The sequence below is a fragment of the Elephas maximus genome, chromosome 25 (assembly GCF_024166365.1).
Source record: "Elephas maximus indicus isolate mEleMax1 chromosome 25, mEleMax1 primary haplotype, whole genome shotgun sequence".
Lineage (NCBI taxonomy): Eukaryota > Metazoa > Chordata > Mammalia > Proboscidea > Elephantidae > Elephas > Elephas maximus.
This window is the reverse complement of record NC_064843.1, coordinates 34534519-34562392: the sequence shown is the minus strand read 5'-3', so window position 1 is coordinate 34562392 and position 27874 is coordinate 34534519. Positions and strand designations below refer to the sequence as shown.

The window sequence follows — 27874 nt, the reverse complement described above, 5'->3', positions numbered from 1 at the left end:
CTCTATCCTACAGTCTTAGAGGGGGAGAGTAATTGGCATATATACCGGTATCTGATTGCACCAGGGGGCCACGCTCTGAACAAGGCAGGGGGCTGAGAACCAACCCCCAAGTGTCTCTGAGGAAAACGTGTCTCTGTTCCCTAGAGGGTGTTGGTGGGTGAGTTCTGCAGAGGGACCATGGGCACCCAAAGTTTTTGGTTGTGAGGACTGGGTGGTACCAGGTATTTTGGAGCCCTCTTGCAGGTGGCTGGGCAACCTGAGTGGAGCTACCAGTCCTTAGGTCCCTGATGTGGGTAGGTGAGGACCTTGTTTAATAGGCAAAGTAATGTGAAACATCAAACACCCACCTCTCCACTACAGAGCTGAAATGGTTGGAGTCTGCCAACAAGGGCCTATTCTCCCGAAATAGGCCCACACAGGTCCATGCAGAAGGGAAAGGTGCTCAAAGTCCACAGAAGGTTTATGCCTGGACAGGAGCCGCTTCTGTCCTGAGCTCCCCAGGATAATGGAGCTGGCAAATTATCTTTCCCCCCAAATGCAAATTTTTTCCTTCCCCAAGACCAGGAAGATGGCTCTAGGTGCTCAACAGTGCCTTTCGCAGGCCCAGGGAATTCAGCTGCTGAAGCCGGTTTGCGGGTGGGGGTGCTTTAAAATATATGCAAGTACTTACATTTTGCCAGGAGCGCCGTTCTCCTCAGGTTCCGGAGGTGTCAGTAGGCTGTGTGGCTGGCTGCTTCTCCCCGAGGAAACTGCAGCCTAACGCTAGTACCAGCCCCCCGCTGCTGCTCCAGGAATGGTGCCTGAGGGCTCCCCGCGATTCAGGTCCGGTAACTCCTCTCCACCTCTGAAGGATCTCTCCCTTCCCCTTCCCCTCAGTTTATTTTCTAAGCTTGCCTTTGAAGCTCAGGGCTCCCAGCCTGTCACAAATATACTTGTTTGACTTGTTTTTTCGGATCTTTATTGTAAAGAGGGCTTGCCGGAAACGGCTGTCTATTCCGCCATCTTGGCTCTGCCTTTTCTCATTGTGATTTTGATTTGCATTCCTCCAAAAAAAAAAAAAAATCTTTTTTTAATGCCTAGTGATCAGGGGCATTTCTTCATGTGTCTATTAGCTGCTTGAATGTCTTCTTTGGTGGCGTCTGTTCATTTCCTTTGCCCATTTTTTAATTGGATTATTTGTCTTTTTATTGTGGAGGTGTTGGGTTTTCCTGTAGATTTTAGAGATTAGACTTTTGTCAGATTTGTAACAGCCAAATTTTTTTCTCGGTCAGTAGGTTCTCTTCTTACTCGTTTGGTAAAGTCTTCTGATGAGCATAAGTGTTTAATTTTTAAAAGATCTCAGTTATCTAGCTTATCTCTGGAGTGTGTGTTGTTAGTTATGGTTTGTACCCTGTTAATGCTCTGTATTAGGGCCTCAAGCATCGGTCCTATTTTTTTCTTCTATGATCTTTATAGTTTTTGGCTTTATATTTAGGTCTTTGATCCATTTTGAATTAGTTTTCATGTATGGTGTGAGGTATGGGTCTTGTTTCATTTTTTTTGCAGATGAACATCTGGTTTTGCTAGCACCATTTTTTAAAGAGACTGTCTTTTCCCCATTCAGTGGACTTTGGACCCTTGTCAAAGTTCAGGTGACCATACCGTAGGTGGATGGATTTACATTTCATTTCTCAATTCTGTTCCATTGGTCTATGTATCTATTGTTGTACCAGTACAAGACTGTTTTGACTACTGTAGCTTTATAGTAGGTTTTGAGGTCAGGTAGTGCAAGTCCTACTACTTTATTCTTTTTCAATAGTGCTTTACTTATCCGGGGCATCTTCCCTTTCCATATAAAGTTAATGATTCGTTTTTCTATCTCTTTAAAGAATGTTGATGGTGTTTGGATCGGAATTGAATTGTATTTGTAAATTGCTTTGGGTGGAATTGTCATTTTCAAAATGTTGAGCCTACCTGTCCATGAGCATGGTATGTTTTTCCATTTATATAAATCTCTGTTGGTTTCTTGCAGTAGTGTTTTGTAGTCTTCTTTGTATAGGTCTTTTATATCCTTGGTTAGATTTATTCCTAAGTATTTTATTTTTTTAGGGGCTACTATAAATAGTATTGTTTTCCTGATTCCCTTTTCATCATTCCCTTTATTGATGTCTAGGAATCCAACGGATTTTTTGTTTATCTTGTATCCTCCTACTCTGATGAATCTTTCTATTAGTTCCAGTAATTTTCTCATGGAGTCTTTTGGGCTTTCTGTGTATAGTATCATATCATCCACAAAGAGGGACAGTTTTACTTCTTCATTACCAATTTGGATGTTCTTTATTTCCATTTCTTGCCTTATTGCTCTAGCTAGGACTTACAGCACAATGTTAAATAGGAGTTGTGATAAGGACATCCTTGTCTTGTTCCTATTCTCAAGCGGAATGTTTTCATCCTCTCTCCAATAAGAATTATGTTGGCTGCTGTTTTTTTTTTTTTTTAATAATTTTTATTGTGCTTTAAGTGAAAGTTTACAAATCAAGTCAGTCTCTCACATATAAACTTATATACACCTTACTACATACTCCCATTTACTCTCCCCCTAAAGAGTCACCCCGCTCCCTCCTTCCAGTCTCTCCTTTCATGACCATTTTGCCAGTTGGCCGCTGGTTTTTTATTGATGTGCTTTATTATGTTGAGGAATTTCCCTTCTATACCTATTTTATTGGAAGTTTTTATCAGGAATGGGTGTTGGATTTGTCAAATGCTTTTTCTGCATTGATTGAGATGATCATGTGTTTCTTTTCTTTTAGTTATGTGGTGGATTATGTTGATTGAATTTCTAAAGTCCAAACGTCCTTGCGTACCTGCTATGAATCCCACTTGGTCATGTTGTATAATTTTTTTGATATGACACTGAATTCTATTGGTTAGAATTTTGTTGAGAATTTTTGCATCTATATTCATTAGAGATATTGGTCTGTAATTTTCTTTTTTTGTGGTGTCTTTGCGTGGTTTTGGTATCAGGGTTATGCTGGCTTCCTAGAACGAATTTTGAAAGTATCACTTCTTTTTTCTGTGTTCTGAAATAGTTTGAGTAGTACTGGTGTAAGCTCTTCTCTGAATGTTTGGTAGAATTCTCCAGTAAAGTCATCAGGGCCGGGGCTTTTTTTTGGTTGGGAGTTATTTTTATTACCTTTTCAATCTCTTCTCTCATTATGGGTCTGTTCAGATTTTCAACATCATTTTGTGTTAGTTTGGGTAGGTAGAGTGTTCTAGAAATTTGTCCATTTTCTCTAGGTTTTCAAATTTGTCAGAGTATAGTTTTTCATAATACTGTTATGATTCTTCTTATTTCAGTTGGGCCTATTGTAATGTCCCCCATTTCATTTATTTGGGTTATTTGTGTCCTCTCCTGTTGTCTTTTGTCAGTTTGGCCAGTGGTTTGTTGATTTTTGTTGATTCTTTCAAAGAACCAACTTTTGGTTTTGTTGATTCTTTCTATTGCTGTTCTATTCTCCATTTCATTTATTTCTGCTCTAATCTTTATTATTTTCTTTCTTTTGGTGGCTGTGGCTTGTTTTGCTGTTCTCTTTCTGTTTGTTCAAGTTGTGTAGCTAATGTTTTGATTTTGTCTCTTCTTTTTTGATGTGTGTGTTTATTGCTATACATTGACCTCTGAGCATTGCCTCTGCTGTGTCCCAAAAGTTTTGGTATGATGTGTTTTCATTCTCATTTGATTCCAGGAATTTTTTATTCCATCTCTGATGTCTTCCATTACCCAGTGATTTTTTAAGCAGGGTATTATTTAGTTTTCATTTAATTTTTTTTCCCCTTGCTTTTCTTGTTGTTAGTTTCTACTTTGATTGTTGTGTGGTCAGATGAGATACTTTGTATTATCTCAGTGCTTTGGCTTTTGTTGAGGGTTGCTCTGTGGCCTAAGGTGTGGTCTATTCTAGAGAAGGGTCCATATGTGTTGGAAAAGAATGTGTACTTTGCAGGTTTTGGGTGGAGTGTTCTATATATGTCTATGAGGTCAAGTTGGCTGAGTCCTTTAGATCTTCTGTATCTTTGTTGAGTTTCTTTCTGGATTCTTACTTGATCTGCACAACAGTTATGTGAGCCAGGCATGGCAGCTTCATGACTTTTCTTTGGTCTCTGCCTCAGCTAAGTTTGTTCTCCTTCCCCCCAAACCATGTAAGGAAACCTCTTTTAAACCGACTTTGAGGACACATTCCCCTGCCTCTGGAAAAAGAGAAACTGAGAATCAAAGAATCTTGGGTACATTAGAGATTATCTAGTCTAAAACCAACTTTGCCATTCCTCTCTTCTTTCTCCCTCCTCTCATCCTATACTTTACAGAGAAGGAAACTGAGGCTCAGAGAGAAGAGAAAATTTGTACGAATTCATATTTTGAATTAGGGTTAAGCAATAAATCTAGATCTGATGACTCCATAGCCAGAGTGAGAGCCAGAGCCAGAACCAGAGGTTTTTTAGCATGCATAATCACCTGAGGGTCTTGTTAAAAATAGATTCCTGGAGCCTACCTCAGCCTACTGAATCAAAATCTCTAGGAGAGGAGGCCTACAACTTATATTTTTGTAACCTTCTCAAGTGATTCCGATGTGGAGAGGAAGGGCAAAGTAACTTTTAAAAACAATTATTTATTTATTTTTCATTCTTCGAGGGTAGCAAGAGCTGTCCTATAAGAATTTGTTTATTTTTAACTTTTTAAATTGTGCTTTAGATAAAGGTTTACAGAGCAAATTAGTTTCTCAGTAACCAATTAATACACGCATTGTTTTGTGACATTGGTTGCCAACCCCAGGACATGTCAATACTCTCCGTTTCTCGACCTTGGGTTTCCCATTACCAGCTTTCCTGGCCCGTCCTGTCTTCTCATCCTTGCCCCTGGGCCATGTGCCCATTTAGTCTCGTTTTGTTTCATGGGCCTGTCTAATCTTTGGCTGAAGGGCAATCCTCTGGAATGACATCATTACTGGGCTATAAAGGTGTCCAGGGGCCATACTCTCAGGGTTTCTCAGGTCTCTGTCAGACCAGTAAATCTGGTCTTTTGTGTGTGTGTGTGTGTGTGTGTGTGTGTGTGTGTGAGTTAGACTTTTATTCTACATTTATCCCCAGCTCTGTCTGGGACCCTGTATTATGATCCCTGTCAGAGCAGTTGGTGATGGTAGCCAGGCACCATCTACCTGTGCTGAACTCAGTCTGGTGGAGGCTGTAGTAGTTGTGGTCAATTAGTCCTTTGGACTAATCTTTCCCTTGTGTCTTTGGTTTTCTTTCTTTCCTTTTTTTATTATACTTTAGATGAACGTGCTCCTTAAGTTCAATCAAATATGCGAGACCAAATGGGCAACTCCTGCGCAAAAGCAAGACGAAAAGGCAGGAAGGGACAGGAAAACTGGATGAATGGGACACAGGGAACCTGGGGTGGAAAGGAGGAGAGTGCTGTCATATTGTGGGAATTGCAACTAATGTCACAAAACAATTTGTGTATAATTTTTTGAATGAGGAACTAATTTGTACTGTAAACTTTCACCTAAAGCACAATAAAATTATAAAGAAAAAAAAACTTTTCCTGCTCAGGTACCCACAGGAATAGAGTACCCTAGCTTGAGCACGAATTATCTAAACAATGCTATCTACTTAGATAGCAGAGAACCATTGTAATGAATATTTTTGCATGTAGCCATTATGCATTAAGACCAGATGTCCCATGTAAAATGGTACCCCTGGTTGTTCTCACCTTTTCCTTCTCCAGCCATATTCCTGCTTTAGACAGCATTCTGAATGCTGTGAGAATAAAGGATCTCATTTATTTGCTTTGGGTGTTCTTAGGCTTTGATAAGACTAGCATGGTACACAGAATGGTAGGAACAAGTATGCATGATTTCCCTCCTCTTAGTAGTTATATAGGCAGTGGGAAAGGGGTTACCTTCTATATCAACCCAGAGTCTGCCTTCTCAACAGAGAAGAGGTATAGAGTCCAATTGGCATCAGAGCCATCTTGGCCAAGGGAAACAGGCACAAGGTCCCTGGATCAAAGCCTAAAAATAGCTGGTGGGAGGACAAGGTACAATAATAGCTCAGACTGTAGGGCAGGAGTCCTATTCCTTGAGCTTCAGCTCTAGGAGCGTTTCCAATCTTTCTGGCACAGAGTCTAGGACTAAGCCCACTATAGGGGATCAAGAAACCCTTCTGTTTATATATATATATATATATATATATATATATATATATGTATAATTTTTATTGTGCTTTAAGTGAAAGTTTACAAGTTAAGTCAGTCTCTCACATAAAAACTTACATACACCTTGCTACACACTCCCAGTTACTCTCCCCCTAATGAGACAGCCCCGCTCTCTCCCTCCACTCTCTCTTTTCATGTCCATTTCCCCAGCTTCTAACCCCCTCTGCCCTCTCATCTACCCTCCAGGCAGGAGATGCCAACATAGTCTCAAGTGTCCACCTGATCTAAGAAGCTCACTCCTCACCAGCATCCCTCTCCAACCCATTGTCCAGTCCAATCCATGTCTGAAAAGTTGGCTTCAGGAGTGGTTCCTGTCCTGGGCCAACAGAAGGTCTGGGGGCCATGACCACTGGTGTCCTTCCAGTCTCAGTCAGACCATTAAGTCTGGTCTTTTTATGAGAATTTGGGGGTCTGCATCCCACTGTTCTCCTGGTCCCTCAGGGGTTCTCTATTGTGTTCCCTGTCAGGGCAGTCATCGGTTGTAGCTGGGCACCATCTAGTTCTTCTGGTCTCAGGATGATGTAGTCTCTTGTTCATGGGGCCCTTTCTGTCTCTTGGGCTGGTAATCGCCTTGTGTCCTTGGTGTTCTTCATTCTCCTTTGACCCAGGTGGGTCGAGACCAATCGATGCATCATAGATGGCTCCTTGCTAGCGTTTAAGACCCCAAACGCCACTCTTCAAAGTGGGATGCAGAATGTTTTCTTAATAGATTTTAATTATACCAATTGACTTAGATGTCCCTGAAACCATGGTCCTCAGACCCCTGCCCCTGCTATGCTGGCCTTTGAAGCATTCAGTTTATTCAGGAAAATTCTTTGCTTTTGGTTTAGTCCAACTGTGCTGACCTCCCCTGTATTGTGTGCTGTCTTTCCCTTCACCTAATGTAGTTCTTATCTACTATCTACTTAGTGAATACCCCTCCCCCACCTTCCCTCCCTCCCCCCCCGAACCACAAAAGAATGTTTTCTTCTCAGTTTAAACTATTTCTCAAGATCTTATAATAGTGGTCTTATACAACATTTGTCCTTTTGCAACTGACTAATTTCACTCAGCATAATGCCTTCCAGGTTCCTCCATGTTATGAAATGTTTCACAGATTCATCACTGTTCTTTATCGATGTATAGTATTCTATCGTGTGAATATACCATAATTTACTTATTCATCTATCCGTTGATGAACACCTTGGTTGGTTCCATCTTTTTGCTATTGTAAACAGTGCTTCAGTAAACATGGGTGTGCATATATCTGTTCGTGTAAAGGCTCTTATTTCTCTAGGATATATTCCAAGGAGTGGGATTGCTGGATCGAATGGTAGTTCTATTTCTAGCCTTTTTTTTTTAATTGTGTGTATTTTTTTTAATAGTTTTTATTGTGCTTTAAGTGAAAGTTTACAAATCAAGTCAGTCTCTCACATATAAACTTACATACACCTTACTACATACTCCCATTTGTTCTCCACCTAATGAGTCACCCCACTCCCTCCTTCCAGTCTCTCCTTTCTTGACCGTTTTGCCAGTTTCTAACCCTCTCTACCCTCCCATCTCCCCTCCAGACAGGAGATGCAAACACAGTCTCAAGTGTCCACCTGATACAAGTACCTCACTCCTCATCAGCATCTCTCTCTAACCCATTGTCCAGTCCCTTCCATGTCTGATGACTTGTCTTCAGGAAAGGTTCCTATCCTGGGCCAACAGAGGGTTTGGGGACCATGACCGCTGGGATTCTTCTAGTCTCTGTCAGACCGTTAAGTCTGGTCTTTTTATGAGAATTTGGGGTCTACATCCCACTGTTCTCCTGCTCCCTCAAGGGTTCTGTGTTGTGTTCCCTGTCAGGGCAGTCATCGGTTGTGGCCGGACACCATCTAGTACTTCTGGTCTCAGGATGATGTAAGTCTCTAGTTCATGTGGCCCTTTCTCTCTCTTGGGCTCATAATTATCTTGTGACCTTGGTGTTCTTCATTCTCCTTTGATCCAGGTGGGTTGAGAGCAATTGATGCATCTTAGATGGCTGCTTTGTTAGCATTTAAGACCCCAGATGCCACTCTTCAAAGTGGGATGCAGAATGTTTTCTTAATAGAATTAATTTTGCCAATTGACTTAGATGTCCCCTGAAGCCATAGTCCCCAAACCCCCACCCGTGCTCCACTGACCTTCAAAGCATTCAGTTTATTCAGGAAACTTCTTTGCTTTTGGTCCAGTCCAGTTGAGCTGACCTTCCCTGTATTGAGTGTTGTCCTTCCCTTCACCTAAAGTAGTTCTTATCTACTATCCAATCAGTAAATAACCCTCTCCCACCGTCCCTCCCTCCTTCCTCTTGTAACCACAAAAGAACGTGTTTCTCAAGATCTTATAATAGTGGTCTTATACAATGTTTGTCCTTTTGCATCTGGCTAATTTCGCTCAGTATAATGCCTTCCAGGTTCCTCCATGTTATGAAATGTTTCACAGATTCATCACTGTTTTTATCGATGCGTAGTATTCCATTGTGTGAATGTACCATAATTTACTTATGCATCTATCCCTTGATGAACACCTTGGTTGCTTCCAGCTTTTTGCTATTGTAAACAGTGCTGCCATAAACATGGGTGTGCATATATCTGTTCGTGTAAAGGGTCTTATTTCTCTAGGATATATTCCGAGGAGTGGGATTTCTGAGTTGTATGGTAGTTCTATTTCTAACTTTTTAAGGAAACGCCAGATAGATTTCCAAAGTAGTTGTACTATTTTATATTCCCACCAGCAGTGTATAAGAGTTCCAATCTCTCCGCAGGCTCTCCAACATTTATATTTTGTGTTTTTTGGATTAATGCCTGCCTTGTTGGAGTGAGATGAAATCTCATTGTAGTTTTGATCTGCATTTCTCTAATGGCTAACGATCATGAATATTTCCTCATATATCTGTTAAATACCTGAGTGTCTTCTTTAGTGAAGTGTCTATTCATATCTTTTGCCCATTTTTTAATTGGGTTGTCTTTTTGCAGTTGAGTTTTTGCAGTATCATGTAGATTTTAGAGATCAGGCGCTGATCAGAAATGTCACAGCTAAAAACTTTTTCACAGTTTGCAGATAGTGCTTTTACTCTTTTGGTGAAGTCTTTGGATGAGCATAGGTGTTTGATTTTTAGGAGCTCCCAGTTATCTAGTTTTTCTGCATTCTTAATAATGTTTTGTATACTGTTTATGCCATGTATTAGGGCTCCTAACGTTGTCCCTATTTTTTCTTCCATGATCTTTATTGTTTTAGATTTTATATTTAGGTCTTTGATCCATTTTGAGCTCGTTTTTGTGCATGGAGTGAGGCATGGGTCTTGTTTCATTTTTTTGCAGATGGATATCTAGTTATGCCAGTACCATTTGTTAAAAAGACTGTCTTTTCCCGCATTTGACTGTTTTGGGGCCTTTGTCAAATATCAACTGCTCATATGTGGATGGATTTATGTCTGGATTCTCAATTCTGTTCCATTGGTTCATGTATCTGTTGTTGTACCAGTACCAGGCTGTTTTGACTACTGTGGTGGTATAATAGGTTCTAAAATCAGGTAAAGTAAGGCCTCCTGCTTTGTTCTTTTTTGTCAGTAATGCCTTATTCATCCGGGGCCTTTTTCCCTTCCATATGAAGTTGGTGATTTGTTTCTCCATCTCATTAAAGAATGTCATTGGGATTTGGATCGGAATTGCATTAAATGTATAGATTGCTTTTGGTAGAATAGACATTTTTATAACGTTAAGTCTTCCTATCCATGAGCAGGGTATGTTCTTCCACTTATGTAAGTCTCTTTTGGTTTCTTGCAGAAGTGTACTGTAGTTTTCTTTGTATAAGTCTTTTACATCTCTGATTAGATTTATTCCTAAGCATTTTATCTTCTTGGGGGCTACTGTAAATGGCATTGATTTGGTGATTTCCCCTCCGATGTTCTTTTTATTGGTGTAGAGGAATTCAACTGATTTTTGTATGTTTATCTTGTATCTCGATACTCTGGTGAACTCTTCTATTTGTTTCAGTAGTTTTCTGGAGGATTCCTTAGGGTTTTCTGTGTATAAGGTCATGTCATCTGCAAATAGAGATACTTTTACTGTTTCTTGCCAATCTGGATGAGCTTTATTTCTTTATGTAGCCTAACTGCTCTGGCTAGGACTTCCAGCACAGTATTGAATAAGAGTGGTGATAAAGGGCACCCTTGTCTGGTTCCCGATCTCAGTGGGAATGTTTTCAGGCTCTCTCCATTAAGGGTGATGCTGGCTGTTGGCTTTGTATAAATGCCCTTTATTATGTTGAGGAATTTTCCTTCTATTCCTATTTTGCTGAGAGTTTTTATCATGAATGAGTGTTGAACTTTGTCAAATGCCTTTTCTGCATCAATTGATAAAATCATGTGATTCTTGTCGTTTGTTTTATTTATGTGGTGGATTACATTAATTGTTTTTCTACTGTTGAACCATCCCTGCATACCTGATATGAATCCCACTTGGTCATTGTGAATTATTTTTTTGATATGTTGTTGAATTCTATTGGCTAGAATTTTGTTGAGGATTTTTGCATCTACATTCATGAGGGATATAGGTCTGTAATTTTCTTTTCTTGTGGTGTCTACCTGGTTTTAGTATCAGGGATATGGTGGCTTCATAGAATGAGTTTGGTAGGATTGTGTCCTTTTCTATGTTCTGAAATACCTTTAGTAGTAGTGGTGTTAACTCTTCTCTGACAGTTTGGTAGAACTCTGCATTGAAGCCATCAGGACCAGGGCTTTTTTTTGTTGGGAATTTTTTCATTACTTTTTCAATCTCTTCTTTTGTTATGGGTCTATTTAGTTGTTCTACCTCCGTTTGTGTTAGTTTAGGTAGGTAGTGTGTTTCTAGGAATTCATCCATTTCTTCTTGGTTTTCAAATTTGTTAGAGTGCAGCTTTTTGTAGTAATCTGATGTGATTCTTTAAATTTCAGTTCGGTCTGTTGTAATATACCCCCTCTCATTTCTTATTTGGGTTATTTGCTTCCTCTCATGTCTTTTGTCATTTTGGCCAGTGGTTTATCAATTTTGCTGACTGTTTTCAAAAAACCAGCTTTTGGTCTTGTTAATTCTTTCAATTGTTTTTCTGTTTACTATTTCATTTAGTTCAGCTCTAATTTTTATTATTTGTTTTCTTCTGGTGCCTGTGTGTTTCTTTTGTTGCTCTCTTTCTATTTGTTGAAGTTGTAGGGATAATTCTTTGATTTTTGGCTTGCTCTTCTTTTTGGATGTGTGCATTTATTGATATAAATTGGCCTCTGAGAACTGCTTTTGCTGTGTCCCAAAGGTTCTGATAGGAAGTGTTTTCATTCTCACTGGATTCTCTGAATTTCTTTATTCCATCCTTAATGTCCTCTATAATCCAGTCTTTTTTGAGCAGGGTACTGTTCAGTTTCCAAGTGTTTGATTTCTTTTCCCTGCTTTTCCTGTTGTTGATTTCCACTTTTAAGGCCTTATGGTCAGAGAACGCACTTTGTAATATTTCAGTGTTTTGGATTCTGCTAAGGCTTGCTTTATGACCTAATATGTGGTGTATTCTAGAGAATGTTCCATGCACTAGAAAAGGAAGTGTACTTGGTTGCTGTTGGGTGGAATGTTCTGTATATGTCTATAATGTCAAGTTGGTTGATTGTGGCATTTAGATCTTCCGTGTCTTTATTGAGCGTCTTTCTGGATGTCCTGTCCTTCACCGAAAGTGGTGTGTTGAAGTCTCCTACTGTTATTGTGGAGCTATCTAGCTCACTTTTCAATGCTGATGGAGTTTGTTTTATGTACATTGCAGCCCTGTCATTGGGTGCATAAATATTTACTATGGTTATATCTTCTTGGTGTATTGTCCCTTTAATCATTATACAGTGTCCTTCCTTATCCTTTCTGATGGATTTAACTTGAAAGTCTATTTTGTCAGAAATCTATATTGCCACTTCTGCTCTTTCTTGATTGTTGTTTGCTTGATATATATTTTTTCATCCTTTGCGTTTTAGTTTGTTTTTTTTCTCTAGGTCTAAGGCGTGTCGCTTGTAGGCAGCATATAGATGGATCTTGTTTTTTAATCCATTCTGCCACACTCTGTCTCTTAATTGGTGCATTTACTCCATTTACATTCAGGGTAATTATGGATAGGTATGAATTTGTGCTATCACTTTAATGTCTTTTTTTGTGTGTTGTTGACAGTTTCTTTTTCCCTCTTAATTTTATGTGCTGAGTAGATTATCTTTATATATTGCCCTTTCCTCATATTTGTTGTTGTTGATTTTGTTTCTGCTGAGTCTCTATTTTTTTCTTGTATTTTATTTTGATGAGTAGCATAGTTTGTCTCCTTTATGGTTACCTTATTATTTACCGCTATTTTTCTAAATTTAAACCTAACCTTTTTTTCCTTTGTGTCACCGTATGTTCCTCTCCATATGGAAGGTGTATGATTATATTTCTTAGTCCCTCTTTATTATTCTAATGTTGTCTTCTTTTATATAATAATATTGCTGTTACCCTGTTTTGGGCTTTTTATATATATATATATAATCTTGCTTTGTTTTTTTGGGTTTGCCTGTCTGGGTTGACTTCTGGTTGCTCTGCCCAGTGTTCTAGTCTTGGGTTGATACCTGATATTATTGATTTTCTAACCAGAGAACTCCCTGTAGTATTTCTTGTAGTTTTGGTTTGGTTTTTATGAATTCCCTAAACTTGTGTTTATCTGGAAGTGTCTTAATTTCACCTTCATATTTAAAAGACAGCTTTGCTGGATATAAGATTCTTGGCAGGCAATTTTTTTCCTTCAATTTTTTAAATATGTCATCCCATTGCCTTCTTGCCTGCATGGTTTCTGCCAAGTAGTCCGAGCTTATTCTTATTGGCTCTCCTTTGTAGGTGACTTTTCATTTATCCCTCACTGCTGTTTTAATTCTCTCTTTATCTTTGGTTTTGGCAAGTTTCATTATAATGTGTGTTGGTGACTTTCTTTTAACATAGCTTATGTGGAGTTCGATGAGCATCTTGGATAGATATCTTCTCATCTTTCACAATATCAGGGAAGTTTTCTGCCAACAAATCTTCAACACTTCTCTCTGTATTTTCTGTTATCCCTCCCTGAAGAAACTCTTCTTGATGTGACTCCATATCCCTTTCTTCAACTTCCGTGCTCTTTTCCTCTCTGTGTCTACCACTTTCCCCTGCATATCCAGTATCTATCTTCTATGTCTGTATCCTCTATTACCCCCTCTCTCCTTCCATGTTTCCTCTCTCTGATCAGCCTGGATCTAGCCGATCTTATGAGCAGAGATAAAGTTTCCTCATTCATTCTTTTAACTATTCATTTCATAATTATGCATTAATTACCCCCCATGTGCCAAAATTTGTGCTAGGAACTCAGGAGAAAACAAATAAAAAGATATTCTGTCTACTTTAAGGACAGACATATACATATTATAAAGCTAGGGGGGAAAAAGTGCCAAGCGTTGTCTTTAGGCAAAATGGAAGACGCAAGAATAAATCAATCGGTCAATCAATTGTGCTAAGAGACAATCTTTCAGAAATGATTTGTAAAGTTGTCTCTTTCCAGATTAACGTGTGTGTTTATTTTAATTCCTATCAAAATCCCAATGAAAAATTTTTTAAAGATATAATTCACATACCATAAAATTCATCCATTTGAAGTGTACAGTTCAATAGTTTTTCATATTTCACAGAGTTGTACAACTATCACCACAATCAATTTTAGAGCATTTTTGTCTCTGTTCTCCCCCCCCAACTCTCTCCTCCCCCAGCCCTAGGGAACCACTAATTTACTTCCTGTCTCTTTGGATTTGTCTTTTCTGGACATTTCATATAAATGGAATCAAACAATACGTGGCCTTTTGTGTCCGATTTCTTTTGCTTAGCATGGTGTTTTCAAGGCTTGTCTACGTTTTGGCATATATTGGTACTTCCTTCTTTTTTATGCACTTACAATGTGTAGGGTTCTGTTCAAGGCACTGGGGGTTCAGCAGCAAATAAGACCAACTTGGTCCCTACCTTTGTAAAGCTTATAGTCTAGTAAGGGAGGCAGATAGTTAGGAAAAACAGGGTAAACAAATAAAACAATTACACCTTGAGAAAAATGCTATGAAGAAAATAGAGTATTGTGATAAAGAATAAAAGGAAGGGGTGATGCTACTTAGGGTTGTCAGAGAAAGCCTCACTAGGGAGGTGGCAAGATCTGAAACATGAAATATGGTAAACTATCCAAAGAGTTAGAGAGATATAGTAAAAGATCGTAGCATGCTCTATTAGTCAGAAGGTCAGTGTGTTTGGAGCCTAGTGAGCAGAATGGGAGATTGGCACAGATGAAGTTGGAGAGGATGCAAGGCATAGTAGAAGTTTGGATTTTCTTTTGAGTACAATGGGAGTCATTAAGGGGTTTTAAGCAGGAGGTGATGTGATCTGTTTATGTTTTTAATAGATCATCTGGATGATTCATGAATTGGAAGGAGGCAAAAGAGTAATGGGAGACCAGTTAGGGGGCCATTTTTGTCATCCAGGCAGGAGATGAAGGTGGCTTGAACTAGGATGGAGGCAATAGATTTACAGGTATTTAAGACTTGCTGTCGTGTCCCTCAACATGTTCTCTTTTCTAGGCTAAACATCTCAGTTATTCCATTCTTCCTCTCATAACAGGTTTGAGTCTTCTCATTGGGTGTTTTTCCTCTGGAAGGCCTAATTCACCAGATTCAATCCTGCCCTTTGATATTTTCTATGAAGAACCCAGTTTTCACCAGCAATATTCCCCTCATGTCTTTACTCCTATCCTCTGTCTTACTTTTCTGCTAGTCTAGAGAGCCGAAATCCTCAATCCAATGACTGTCTGTCTCTTATAAAGAAAGGATCCCTAGTTAGTCTTTCAATAATTTGACCATGAACCTTGAGTACCTATTGTGCCAACTGTACTTGGAGAAGAGCATGAGGGAGAAGACATAATTTCTGCCCTCTAAGAGCCTGGAATGTAATGGGAAAGGTAGCACTCAAATAACTATAATCCAAGGTAGAACAGATAGATCACAAGGAAAGTGAGATAAAGGGCCTTGGGAGGAAGGGAGAACTTTCAGCTTTTGGGGTGGGGGGAGAAACTAGGTAGAGAAAGAGGGAAAGGAGGGAAGACTTCATGGAAGATGTTAATTTCAAGCACCTGGGCATGAGGTGCAGGGGCAGGGAGTGCTCTTTCATTTGGGTGGTCAAGGATGACCTCACTGAGAAGCTGACATTTGAGCAGTGACCCAAAGATAGGGAATACAGCCATGTGGATATATGGGGGAATAATGCTCCAAGTAGAGGGCATTATGTGCCCCCTGAGGTTAAGTGTGTTTGATGTTTTCCCCAAACACTAAGGAGGCCATGTGCCTGAGGCAGAGTGAATGAGATGAAGAGAGAATAGTAGGAGATGAGGCCTGTGAGTTAGTGAGGGACCAAATCATGTAGGAACTAGTAGGCCATTTGACTCAAAATTATATGGGAAGCCATACAAGCATTTTGAGCAGAGGATGACATATGATCTGACTTACCTGATGGTTGTTTTGAATGAGGGTAGTAGAGGTAGACACGAAGAGAAGGAGTCCAATTCTAAATATAATCTGAATCAATAATGGATTACAGTAAATTTGGAGAGTGTAAGTGATGAGATAATTGGAAAAGTCCCCCTGGAGATGTTTCCCTGGAGGAGGAAGATCAAAAGGACCCAGTGACTGTATACCTTGGGTTGTCTCAATAACCATATGGCTTCCAGGTAGGGGGAAGTAGCTTAGTCTGTGGCATGGGTTCCCAATTGGTAGCCCATTAGCAAATCTCTCCTTAATAATTTTGTTTGTCCCACAGTATTTAAAAAAAATTTAAATTAGTTGTTGACACTTAAAAATTCAGAAGTTTAACAAAAATGGATTCCAGGCCTCTCTTGAAAAACTGAAAAAATTGGCAACACTGATCCCTTATTCCTAGAGGGCAAAAATTGACAAGATCCAAGTTTAAGTACTGGGTTCTGCCTTTTGCCAGAGTGTATATTCACCAGTTTTCCAGACCCTGCCCCTCCCTATTGTTTCCCCAAAACTGAAGCTGTCATTGCACTTGTGCTGCTGTTCTTTCCTAGAAAAGTTAAGAAGATGAATTATTTTTTGTCTTCATCAAAAGAAAAATTTCTTTTTTTATTTAAACAATTTTTAATATTTCATTTAATCCAGTATATCAAAAATATTATCATTTCAACATGTAATCAACATGAAAAATTAGTGAGATAGTTTACAATCTTTTTTTCATACTAAGTCTTCTAATCCGGTGTGTATTTTACACTCACAGTGTGTATTTTACACTCACAGTATGTATTTTACATATCTCAATTCAGACTATCCACAGTTCTGGTGTTCGATAGCCACATGTGGCCAGTGGCCACCACACTGGAATTAAAAATAATTTTTTTTAATTGTGCGTTAGATGAAAGTTTATAGAGCAAATTACTTGCCCATTCAATAATTTGTACATAAAACACTCCATGACATTGGTTTCGTTCCCCACAATGTGTCAGCACTCTCCCTATTTCTCATTCTAGTTTCCCCGTTTCCTTTCATCCTGATTTTCTACCCATTCTTACCTTCTTACCTTTGCTTTTGGGCAAATGTTGCCTTTTTGACCTTGTATAATTGATTGTTCTAAGGAGCACATTCTTCTCAGGTGTTATGGTTTATTTTGTGGCCCTGTCAATGATTTGGCTGAAATTGGTCTCTGGCAATGGCTTCAGTTCCAGTTCAGAAGGGTGTCTTAGGGCCACAGTCTTGGGTATTCCTCCAGTCTCTGTCAGACCAGTAAGTCTGTTTTTTTTTCGTGAATTTGACTTTTTGTTGTACAATTTTTCTCCCCCTCTTGTCTGGGACCCTCTGTTGTGATTCCCAGTCAGAGTGATTGGCACCATCTAGTTCTTCTGGTCTCGGGGTCTTGTAGGCTGTGGTACATGTGATCAGTTCGTCTTTTGGACCAATCACTCCCTTGAGTCTTTGGTTTTCTTCACTTCTCTTTGCTCTGGATGGTAAGAGACCAATAGTTATACCTTAGATGGCCATTCACAAGCTTTTAAGACTCTAGACGCCACTCACCATAGTAGGATGCAGAACTTTGTCTTTATGAACTATGTTGTGCCAATTGATGAAGATGTGCCCTGAGTCTGTGTTCCTTTGCCTTTGAGCTAGGAATTTCATCCCACAAGGTGTTTGCTTATGTCTAAGAAGTTGTTCTGACTATGGCCATTGTGTGCTTTATTGTCTATATTAATACATAAGCAGCACCTACAGTTATAGTTATGGTATGTGGAAATATATGTACCACCCAACCTATATCTTCAGGTAGATGTATTATTCCCTTACACTCTCTCACACCTCTTGGCATACCTATCTACCTATTGAAAAATTTCTTTCGATGTGGTCCACATCACTTACTTGCATCATCTGCCTAGGCCCTGTAGATTTTATTGCTTACAACTAACTCCCAGTATAGAAGAAAAAGGCTTGGACCCTGAGTCCTGGTCTCTGCTCTGTCAGCAACCCACCATGTAATTCTGTCTTAGTCATCTAGTGCTGCTGTAACAGAAATACCACAAGTGGATGGCTTTAACAAAGAGAAATTTATTTTCTCACAGTCCAGAAGGCTAGAAGTCTGAATTCAGGACTTCAGCTCCAGGGAAGGCTTTCTCTCTCTGACGGCTCTGGAGGAAGGTCCTTGTGATGCGTCAGTCTTCCATTGGTCTGGGAGCATCTCAGCTTAGGAACCTCAGGTCCAAAGGATGCACTCTGCTCCTTGCACTGCTTTCTTGGTGGTGTGAGGTCCCCAACTCTCTGCTTACTTCCCTTTCCTTTTTATCTCTTGAGAGAGAAAAGGTGGTGCAGGCCATACTTTACGTTGGATCAGGGATGTGACCTGGGTAAGGGTGGTGTTACAATCCCACTCTAATCCTTTTTAACATAAAATTACAATCACAAAATGGAGGACAACAACACAGTGCTGGAAATCATGGCCCAGCCAAATTGACACACATGTTTTTGGGGGGACATAATGACAGACCCCAAGCACAGAAAATAGCCTCTGTGGATATCAGAGTTAGGAGACTAAATTGGATGGATATTCTTTTAAGAGCTCTAACATCCTGAAAGACTTGGGATATTGCAGTTGGCCAGTACCTCCCCACCCCTGCAACTAGTCAGTGGTTCCAGCCCGGTGTGTATGTCAAAGAAAGAAGACACTGACTGGAAGGAGTAAGGTGCTTCTATCAATAATGTATAACTCGAGCCCACAGCCAGGGAGAAGAATGTGCACTGTGGTGTGTGTGTGTGTGTAGCTGGAAATGGGCTTAAGTAGCTATACTTCTATGGGTTGAGCTTATCTGTTCCTGTGTACCTTCTATGGATGGACTTTATTCTAGGTGCTAGGGATGTAGCAGTGAACAAGACAGACAAGATCTCTGTTCTCATGGAGCTTATATACTACAGATAAAATACAAAGAGTGGGAAATTCTAGCAAGAAAACAAACCAAAATGATTCAATAGAGTTTGTGGAAGGACAAGCTGTACATGTAAATGGGTATGTAAATGGTGCATGTACTTGCAGATGGGCCCATGTCTGAGTCCTGGGTACACATTTTTATACTTATTTGTGCAAATGGGCTGGTTTTTGCCTAAAGTGTTTGTATATTAATGTATGTGATTTTATGTTTGCTAGTGAACACATGTGAGCTGTGTGTGATACCCATGTGGAGACATGTACATGAGTATGTGGTATATGTGGGCATTCAGCCCTAACTGGATACATTCTGAAGGTCCTGTGGCACTTGTCAGTGGGACAGTTAAGGAAATGGCATTTCTGTCCCTGGTATTCAGGTCCATTTGCCAGCCTCCTCACTCCCTGTTCCTTCCCAGTTTATTTAGCTCCCTGCTTGCTCTGCTCAGTCCTAGGAGGCCAAGCCAAGGAGAGGACAATAACTGACTTATTGAGCCAGGACCTGGAAACAGTCTGAGAATCTTTTGTGTAATGTCTGTAAGTAAGAAAGACCTGTCTTCCCTGCAGTCCCTGTCCTTCACACTATGAGGGAAAAGATTCCTGACTTGAAGTCAGAAGACCTGAGGATTTATGCTTGGCTCTACCGCTTATTATAGTGTGACCTTGGCCAAGCTACTACATCTCTTTGGGTTTCATAATTACTCTGGGTAGTAAGAAGAGCCTGGAGTGCTTAGGGACAGCTGTGTAGCGCTGGTGTCTAACGGGGAGAGAAAGGGCATTCTGAGAAGGGAAATGACATGGTCAAAAGTGTGGAGGTGGGCCTGAACTTTGTGTGTAAGGGAAGCCAGGAGGAAACCACTTAGAATAAAATTCGAATTTCTTACAATTGCCTACAAGGCCCTGTGTGATCTGGCTGCTGCCTGCCTCTCATTCTTACCCTCCTTCTTGCTAACTGTGCCCCAGCTAGGCTGGCTTCTTTCAGTTCTTTGAATAGACTAAGCTCATTGTTGACTCAGTGCCTTTCCATCTGATATTCTCTCTGCCCAGAATATTCTTCTCAAGTATTCATATGGTTGCCTACTTCTCATTACTCAGGTCTTAGCTCAAATATCACCTCTCCAAGGAGAGGCCTTCCTTGATAATTCTATCTAAAGTAGTTGACCCCTAGTATTTATCAATATTTAAAATGCACATACTCTTTCACCTGACAATTCTGCTTCTAGTGGTTTATCCTACAGATACACTTGCAAGTGAGTAAAATGACATGTGAATAAAGACATTCACTGAGGCATTTATTTGTTAAATAAATTATGGTACATCCAAACAGTGGAATATTATATAGCTGACAAAGAGAATGAAACAGCTGTATGTGTCTTCATGGGGAATGATATCAAAGTGTATTGTTAAAGTCTTTAAAAAGCAAAATGATTGAGCTCTACACTTAAAGATTTGTGCAACTTTTTTTTAATAATTTTTTTATAATAATTTTCATTGAGCTTTAAGTGAACGTTTACAAATCAAGTCAGTCTGTCACATACAAGTTTATATACACCTTACTCCATACTCCCACTTACTCTCCCCCAATGAGTCAGCCCTTCCAGCCTCTCCTTTTGAGACAATTTTGCCAGTTTCTAACCCTCTCTACCCTCCCATCTCCCCTCCAGACACGAGATGCCAACACAGTCTCAAGTGTCCACCTGATACAAGTAGCTCGCTCTTCATCACCATCTCTCTCCAACCCATTGTCCAGTCCCTTCCATGTCTGATGACTTGTCTTCGGGTATGGTTCCTGTCCTGGGCCAACAGAAGGTTTGGGGACCATGACCGCCGGGATTCCTCTAGTCTCAGTCAGACCATTAAGACTGGTCTTTTTATGAGAATTTGGGGTCTGCATCCCACTGTTCTCCTGCTCCCTCAGGGGTTCTCTGTTGTGCTCCCTGTCAGGGCAGTCATCGGTTGTGGCCGGACACCATCTAGTTCTTCTGGTCTCAGGATGATGTAAGTCTCTAGTTCATGTGGCCCTTTCTCTCTCTTGGGCTCGTAGTTATCGTGTGACCTTGGTGTTCTTCATTCTCCTTTGATCCAAGTGGGTTGAGACAAATTGATGCATCTTAGATGGCCGCTTGTTAGCATTTAAGACCCCAGACGCCACATTTCAAAGTGGGATGCAGAATGTTTTCATAATAGTATTATTTTGCCAATTGACTTAGAAGTCCCCTTAAGCCATAGTCCCCAAACCCCCACCCTTGCTCTGCTGACCTTTGAAGCATTCAGTTTATCCCGGAAACTTCTTTGCTTTTGGTCCAATCCAGTTGAGCTGACCTTCCGTGTATTGAGTATTGTCCTTCCCTTCACCTAAAGTAGTTCTTATCTACTAACTAATCAGTAAATAACCCTCTCCCACCCTCCCTCCCTCCCCCCCTCATAACCACAAAAGTATGTATTCTTCTCAGTTTATACTATTTCTCAAGATCTTATAATAGTGGTCTTATACAATATCTGTTCTTTTGCCTCTGACTAATTTCACTCAGCGTAATGCCTTCCAGGTTCCTCCATGTTATGAAATGTTTCACAGTTTCGTCACTGTTCTTTATCAGTGCATAGTATTCCGTTGTGTGAATATACCACAATTTATTTAACCATTCATCCGTTGATGGACACCTTGGTTGCTTCCAGCTTTTTGCTATTGTAAACAGAGCTGCAATAAACATGGGTGTGCATATATCTGTTCGTGTGAAGGCTCTTATTTCTCTAGGGTATATTCCGAGGAGTGGGATTTCTGGGTTGTATGGTAGTTCTATTTCTAACTGTTTAAGATAACGCCAGATAGATTTCCAAAGTGGTTGTACCATTTTACATTCCCACCAGCAGTGTATGAGAGTTCCAATCTCTCCGCAGCCTCTCCAACATTTATTATTTTGTGTTTTTTGGATTAATGCCTGCCTTGTTGGAGTGAGATGGAATCTCATCGTAGTTTTAATTTGCATTTCTCTAATGGCTAATGATCGAGAGCATTTTCTCATGTATCTGTTAGCTGCCTGAATATCTTTAGTGAAGTGTGTGTTCATATCCTTTGCCCACTTCTTGATTGGGTTGTTTGTCTTTTTGTGGTTGAGCTTTAACAGAAAGATATAGATTTTAGAGATCAGGCGCTGGTCGGAGATGTCATAGCTGAAAATTCTTTCCCAATCTGTAGGTGATCTTTTTACTCTTTTGGAGAAGTCTTTAGATGAGCATAGGTGTTTGATTTTTCGGAGCTCCCAGTTATCTGGTTTCTCTTAGTCATTTTTGGTAAGATTTGTGCAATTTTTTGCATACAGATTATACTCAATAAAATTTTTTTATGAGGATACAGAATAATGTATATAGTATGCTACCATTTGTGTAAGAAAAAGGAGAACATATAAATATAAACGCATGTATGTAGTCCCTGGGAGGTGCAAATGGTTAATGCCCTCAGCTGCTAACCAAAAAGTTTGGAAGTGTGAGTCCACTTAGAGGCACTTTAGAAGAAAGACCTGGTGATCTACTTCCAAAAGAATCAACCAGTGAAAACCCTGTGGCGCACAATTCTACTGTGACACACATGGGGTCACCATGAATCAGAGTTGACTTGTTGGAACTGGTTAATGCTTGTCTAACAGGCCTGTCCCTTGGGTAGAGCAACTTTCCCCACCCTACCACTCCATGCTTGGCTGGGGACTATGTGATGCTTACCTGTTTTCTGAACAGCATTAAAATTCAATTTTAAAATTTCTGTTTTCAACGGTATCCCAAGGATCTTATAAAAGATGCTAACAATGTAGCCTTCTTCCAAAGTGATTATCTTGGTTACTCCACGCTGATTGAGTTGCCTTTGGCCCTCCATCCCACTAGGGATGGCCCTGTCTGTATGTTGACTAACTCTGGTATGTGACTCAAAATACTAATGACAGTGGTTGCGTCTAGGTAGGGTGACTGGGAGACAGGGATGGGAGGGACACTTGTCATTACATATCTTTTTATACAGTACTGTTTGTATGCATTACCTATTCAGAAAATCATGAAATTAAAAAAAAAAAATCAAGGGGCACATTCTTGTAGGTACATCTGTGCATACAATCACAAAAATTCTTTTTTTTTTAAATTAATTTTTATTAAGCTTCAAGTGAACATTTACCATTCCAATCAGTCTGTCACATGTAGGTTTACATACATCATACTCCCTTCTCCCACTTTCTCTCCCCCTATTGAGTCAGCCCTTTCAGTCTCTCATTTCGTGCCAATTTTGCCATCTTCCCTCTCTATCTTCCCATCCCCCCTCTAGTCCAGAGTTGCCACCACACTCTCCAGTGTCCACCTAATTTAATTGGCTCACTCTTCATCAGCATCTCTCTCCCCCCCGCTGACCAGTCCTTTTCATGCCTGATGAGTTGTCTTCGGGGATGGTTCCTGTCCTGTGCCATCAGAAGTTCTGGGGAGCATTGTCTCTGGGATTCCTCTAGTCGCATTCATATCATTAGGCATGGTCTTTTTATGAGAATTTGGGGTCTGTATCCCATTGGCCTCCTGCTCCCTCAGGAGTTGTCTGTTGTGCTCCCTAGCAGGGCAGACATCGATTGTGGCCGGGCACCAACTAGTTCTTCTGGTCTCAGGATAATGTAGGTCTCTGGTTCATGTGGCCCTTTCTGTCTCTTGAGTTCTTAGTTGTCGTGTGGCGTTGGTGTTCTTTCTTTGCCTTTGCTCCAGGTGGGTTGAGACCAATTGATGTATCTTAGATGGCCGCTTGTTGGCATTTAGGACCCCAGGCGCCACAATTCAAAGTGGGATGCAGAATGTTTTCATAATAGAATTATTTTGCCCGTTGACTTAGAAGTCTCCTCAAACCATGTTGCCCAGACCCCAGCCCCTGCTCCACTGACCTTTGAAGCTTTCATTTTATCCCGGAAACCTCTTTGCTTTTAGTCCAGTCCAATTAGGCTGACCTTCCTTGTATTGTGTGTTGTCTTTCCCTTCACCCAAAGCAGTTCTTATCTACTGATTGATCAATAAAAAACCCTCTCCCTCCCTCCCTCCCTCCCCCCTTTGTAACCACAAAAGTATGTGTTCTTCTCCGTTTTTTCTATTTCTCAAGATCTTATAATAGTGGTCTTATACAATATTTGTCCTTTTGCCTCTGACTCATTTCGCTCAGCATAATGTCTTCCAGATTCCTCCATGTTATGAAATGTTTCAGAGATTCGTCACTGTTCTTTATCGATGCGTAGTATTCCATTGTGTGAATATACCACAATTTATTTACCCATTCATCCATTGACGGACATCTTGGTTGCTTCCAGCTTTTTGCTATTGTAAACAGAGCTGCAATAAACATGGGTGTGCATATGTCTGTTTGTGTGAAGGCTCTTGTATCTCTAGGGTATATTCCGAGGAGTGGGATTTCTGGGTTGTATGGTAGTTCTATTTCTAACTGTTTAAGATAACGCCAGATGGATTTCCAAAGTGGTTGTACCATTTTACAATCCCACCAGCAGTGTATGAGAGTTCCAATCTCTCCGCAGCCTCTCCAACATTTATTATTTTGTGTTTTTTGGATTAATGCCAGCCTTGTTGGAGTGAGATGGAATCTCATCGTAGTTTTAATTTGCATTTCTCTAATGGCTAATGATCGAGAGCATTTTCTCATGTATCTGTTAGCTGCCTGAATATCTTTAGTGAAGTGTGTGTTCATATCCTTTGCCCACTTCTTGATTGGGTTGTTTGTCTTTTTGTGGTTGAGTTTTAACAGAATCATATAGATTTTAGAGATCAGGCGCTGGTCGGAGATGTCATAGCTGAAAATTCTTTCCCAATCTGTAGGTGATCTTTTTACTCTTTTGGTGAAGTCTTTAGATGAGCATAGGTGTTTGATTTTTCAGAGCTCCCAGTTATCTGGTTTCTCTTAGTCATTTTTGGTAAGATTTGTGCAATTTTTTGCATACAGATTATACTCAATAAAATTTTTTTATGAGGATACAGAATAATGTATATAGTATGCTACCATTTGTGTAAGAAAAAGGAGAACATATAAATATAAACGCATGTATGTAGTCCCTGGGAGGTACAAATGGTTAATGCCCTCAGCTGCTAACCAAAAAGTTTGGAAGTGTGAGTCTACTTAGAGGCACTTTAGAAGAAAGGCCTGGTGATCTACTTCCAAAAGAATCAACCAGTGAAAACCCTGTGGCGCACAATTCTACTGTGACACACACGGGGTCGCCATGAATCAGAGTTGACTTGTTGGAACTGGTTAATGCTTGTCTAACAGGCCTGTGCCTTGGGTAGAGCAACTTTCCCCACCCTACCACTCCATGCTTGGCTGGGGACTATGTGATGCTTACCTGTTTTCTGAACAGCATTAAAATTCAATTTTAAAATTTCTGTTTTCAACGGTATCCCAAGGATCTTATAAAAGATGCTAACAATGTAGCCTTCTTCCAAAGTGATTATCTTGGTTACTCCACGCTGATTGAGTTGCCTTTGGCCCTCCATCCCACTAGGGATGGCCCTGTCTGTATGTTGACTAACTCTGGTATGTGACTCAAAATACTAATGACAGTGGTTGTGTCTAGGTAGGCTGACTGGGAGACAGGGATGGGAGGGACACTTGTCATTACATATCTTTTTATACAGTACTGTTTGTATGCATTACCTATTCAGAAAATCATGAAATTAAAAAAAAAAAATCAAGGGGCACATTCTTGTAGGTACATCTGTGCATACAATCACAAAAATTCTTTAAGATAAAAAGTATTTCTCCCCAGTCACTCATTATTATCATTCTGCTTTATTTCCTTCTTAATGCTTATAATAATCTCAAATTATCATGGTTATATTTGTTATTTATTACCTGTACTATTACTGGAATAAGCTTCATGATGCCAGAGACCTTGCTTGTATTGTTGATCAGTGCCTTGTCTCTATACGTGTATTAAAGCACACAGTAAACAAACAAACAAAAAAACCCAAACCCGTTGCTGTTGAGTCAATTCCAACTCATAGCGACCCTATCAGACAGAGTAGAACTGCCCCACAGGGTTTCCAAGGAGTACCTGGTGGATTGGAACTGCCGACCTTTTGGTTAGCAGCTGTAGCTCTTAACCACTATGCTGCCAGGGTTTCCGTAGCACATAGTAGGTGCTGAATAAACGAATGAACAAATGAAAGAAGACCGAAGGAAAGCAGACTGAAGCCTAGGGAGGAATGGGAGTTAAGGCTGAGTCGTAACCCGTTGCCATCAAGCTGATTGTGACTCGTAGCGACCCTATAGGACAGAGTAGAACTGCCCCACAGGGTTTCCAAGGCTGTAATCTTTACTGGAGCATACTCTCACATCTTTCTCCCATGGAGCAGGTGATGGGTTTGAACCGCCAACCATTTGGTTAGCAGCCAAATGCTTAACCACCATGCCACCAGAGCTCCTCTGAGGCTGAGTAGGTAGGTAGAAATCAGCTGATAGAGGAGGTAATTCTCAAACTTTAAATTTTGTCAGAATTACATACTGATTCCTTACACGAGCCTGTATAAAGAGGGCTTAATAAAGAAGCAGATTCTTGGGCCCTGTGATTCTGATTCAGTAGGTCTGAGCTGGGGCCCTGGAATCTACATTTTAACTATTTCCCTAGGCAATTTCGGTGCAAGTGATTTGAAGACCCCACTTTAAATAACACAAATGCAGTCTTAATACCTCACTCAGGAAGAATCATACCTGTGATATCATTTTCCGTTAGATGTAAGAGAAGGGACCATCCCCCCATTTTATCATTAAAACTGAGGCTCAGAGATGGACAGTGCATTTTCCAATGAGACACAGCATGTGTGTAAAATATCTTGAAAGGCCAAAGCATCTGACCAGTCAACTCAGGTTGTGGTGGCAGGCGACTTACCCACATAGGACATTCCTAGGCCTTGGTGTTACTGGATGGATTTTATGACTATCCATGTTTTTTTGTTTTGGAAAGAGGTTATACTCCCTAATGACTGGTTCTTTCTGGTGTATCTCAGGGAAGGCAATGAGCCAGAGGAGACTACTCAGATCACCTACCATGAGCTTCTTACCCAAGTGTGTCGGTTCAGCAATGTTCTACGAAAACAGGGTGAGTGTGGAGGTATGGGAAGGGGACTGAAGGGTTTAGCCTTGGGATATCTGAGGACTTAGGGTAAGTGGACAAGGAATAGAAGGAATCTGGTAACAGGAACAGAGAAGGCCCACTGGTAGGGGCCAGCTGTATGGGAAGGAGTGAATAGGAGCAGGAAGGATCCATCGTTGATGGTCTGTGTCCTTTACCTGCAGGGATTCGAAAGGGTGACAGAGTGGCCATCTACATGCCCATGATCCCGGAGCTGGTGGTGGCCATGCTGGCATGTGCCCGCCTTGGGGCTCTGCACTCCATTGTGGTAGGAGTTTGGGCTGGTAAAAGTGGGCAGGGGTGGAAGATAAGGCTCTGGAGAAGTAGGTTGGGCCTGGATGATGGAGTGTCTTAAATATCAAACTAAGGAGTTTAGAATGTATGTACCATAGGTCCATATCAGTTATCCAGTTTCTACTAGGACCCTAGCTTAGAGAACCTAAAGATTTCATGCGTGACTCTGTTCTTTGTTCACTCAATCCTTGGAGCCTTCCTTTCTTCTCGGCCTTTGTTCTCTTCCCTAGTTTGCAGGCTTCTCTGCAGAGTCTCTATGTGAACGGATCCTGGATTCCAGCTGCAGTCTTCTCATCACTACAGGTGACTAATTCTCTTACCCCTTCTCTAAACTACCCCCCCGGCCCCACACTCAGAGTTTTGGTCTTCAATCAGCTTGTTAGTATTTGGGATTGCTCAGCATAGAGAATATAGACTGTTTGCCTTTCTTTTCCTTGTCCTACCTCAGATGACCCTCTGTCAGCTTAAGTCAGGTGGAAAAGCCAGAATCAAGAGGCCCACTCAGAAAGGGTTCTGTGGACATTGTGCTCACTAGGGTTAAGGGGCTAAATGTGTGTTGCCATTCTAAGGCATGGAATATCTGTTGTTCCCCAAAGATGCTTTCTATAGGGGGGAAAAGCTTGTGAACCTGAAGGAGCTGGCTGACGAGGCCCTGGAGAAGTGTCGGGAGAAGTAAGTGTGTT

General features: G+C 40.6%; 1 protein-coding gene across 3 annotated transcripts in view; it reads left to right on the top strand.

Moving 5' to 3' along the window:
- The window catches only part of ACSS2 (acyl-CoA synthetase short chain family member 2), a 73722-nt gene that overhangs the window by 33542 nt on the left and 12306 nt on the right, over positions 1-27874 (top strand). For all 3 annotated transcript variants that reach the window (XM_049868872.1, XM_049868873.1, XM_049868874.1), the window contains exons 3-6: positions 26773-26864; positions 27062-27165; positions 27422-27494; positions 27788-27863. In XM_049868872.1, the coding sequence (XP_049724829.1) occupies positions 26773-26864; positions 27062-27165; positions 27422-27494; positions 27788-27863 (345 nt within the window). The remainder of the gene's footprint in view (positions 1-26772; positions 26865-27061; positions 27166-27421; positions 27495-27787; positions 27864-27874) is intronic.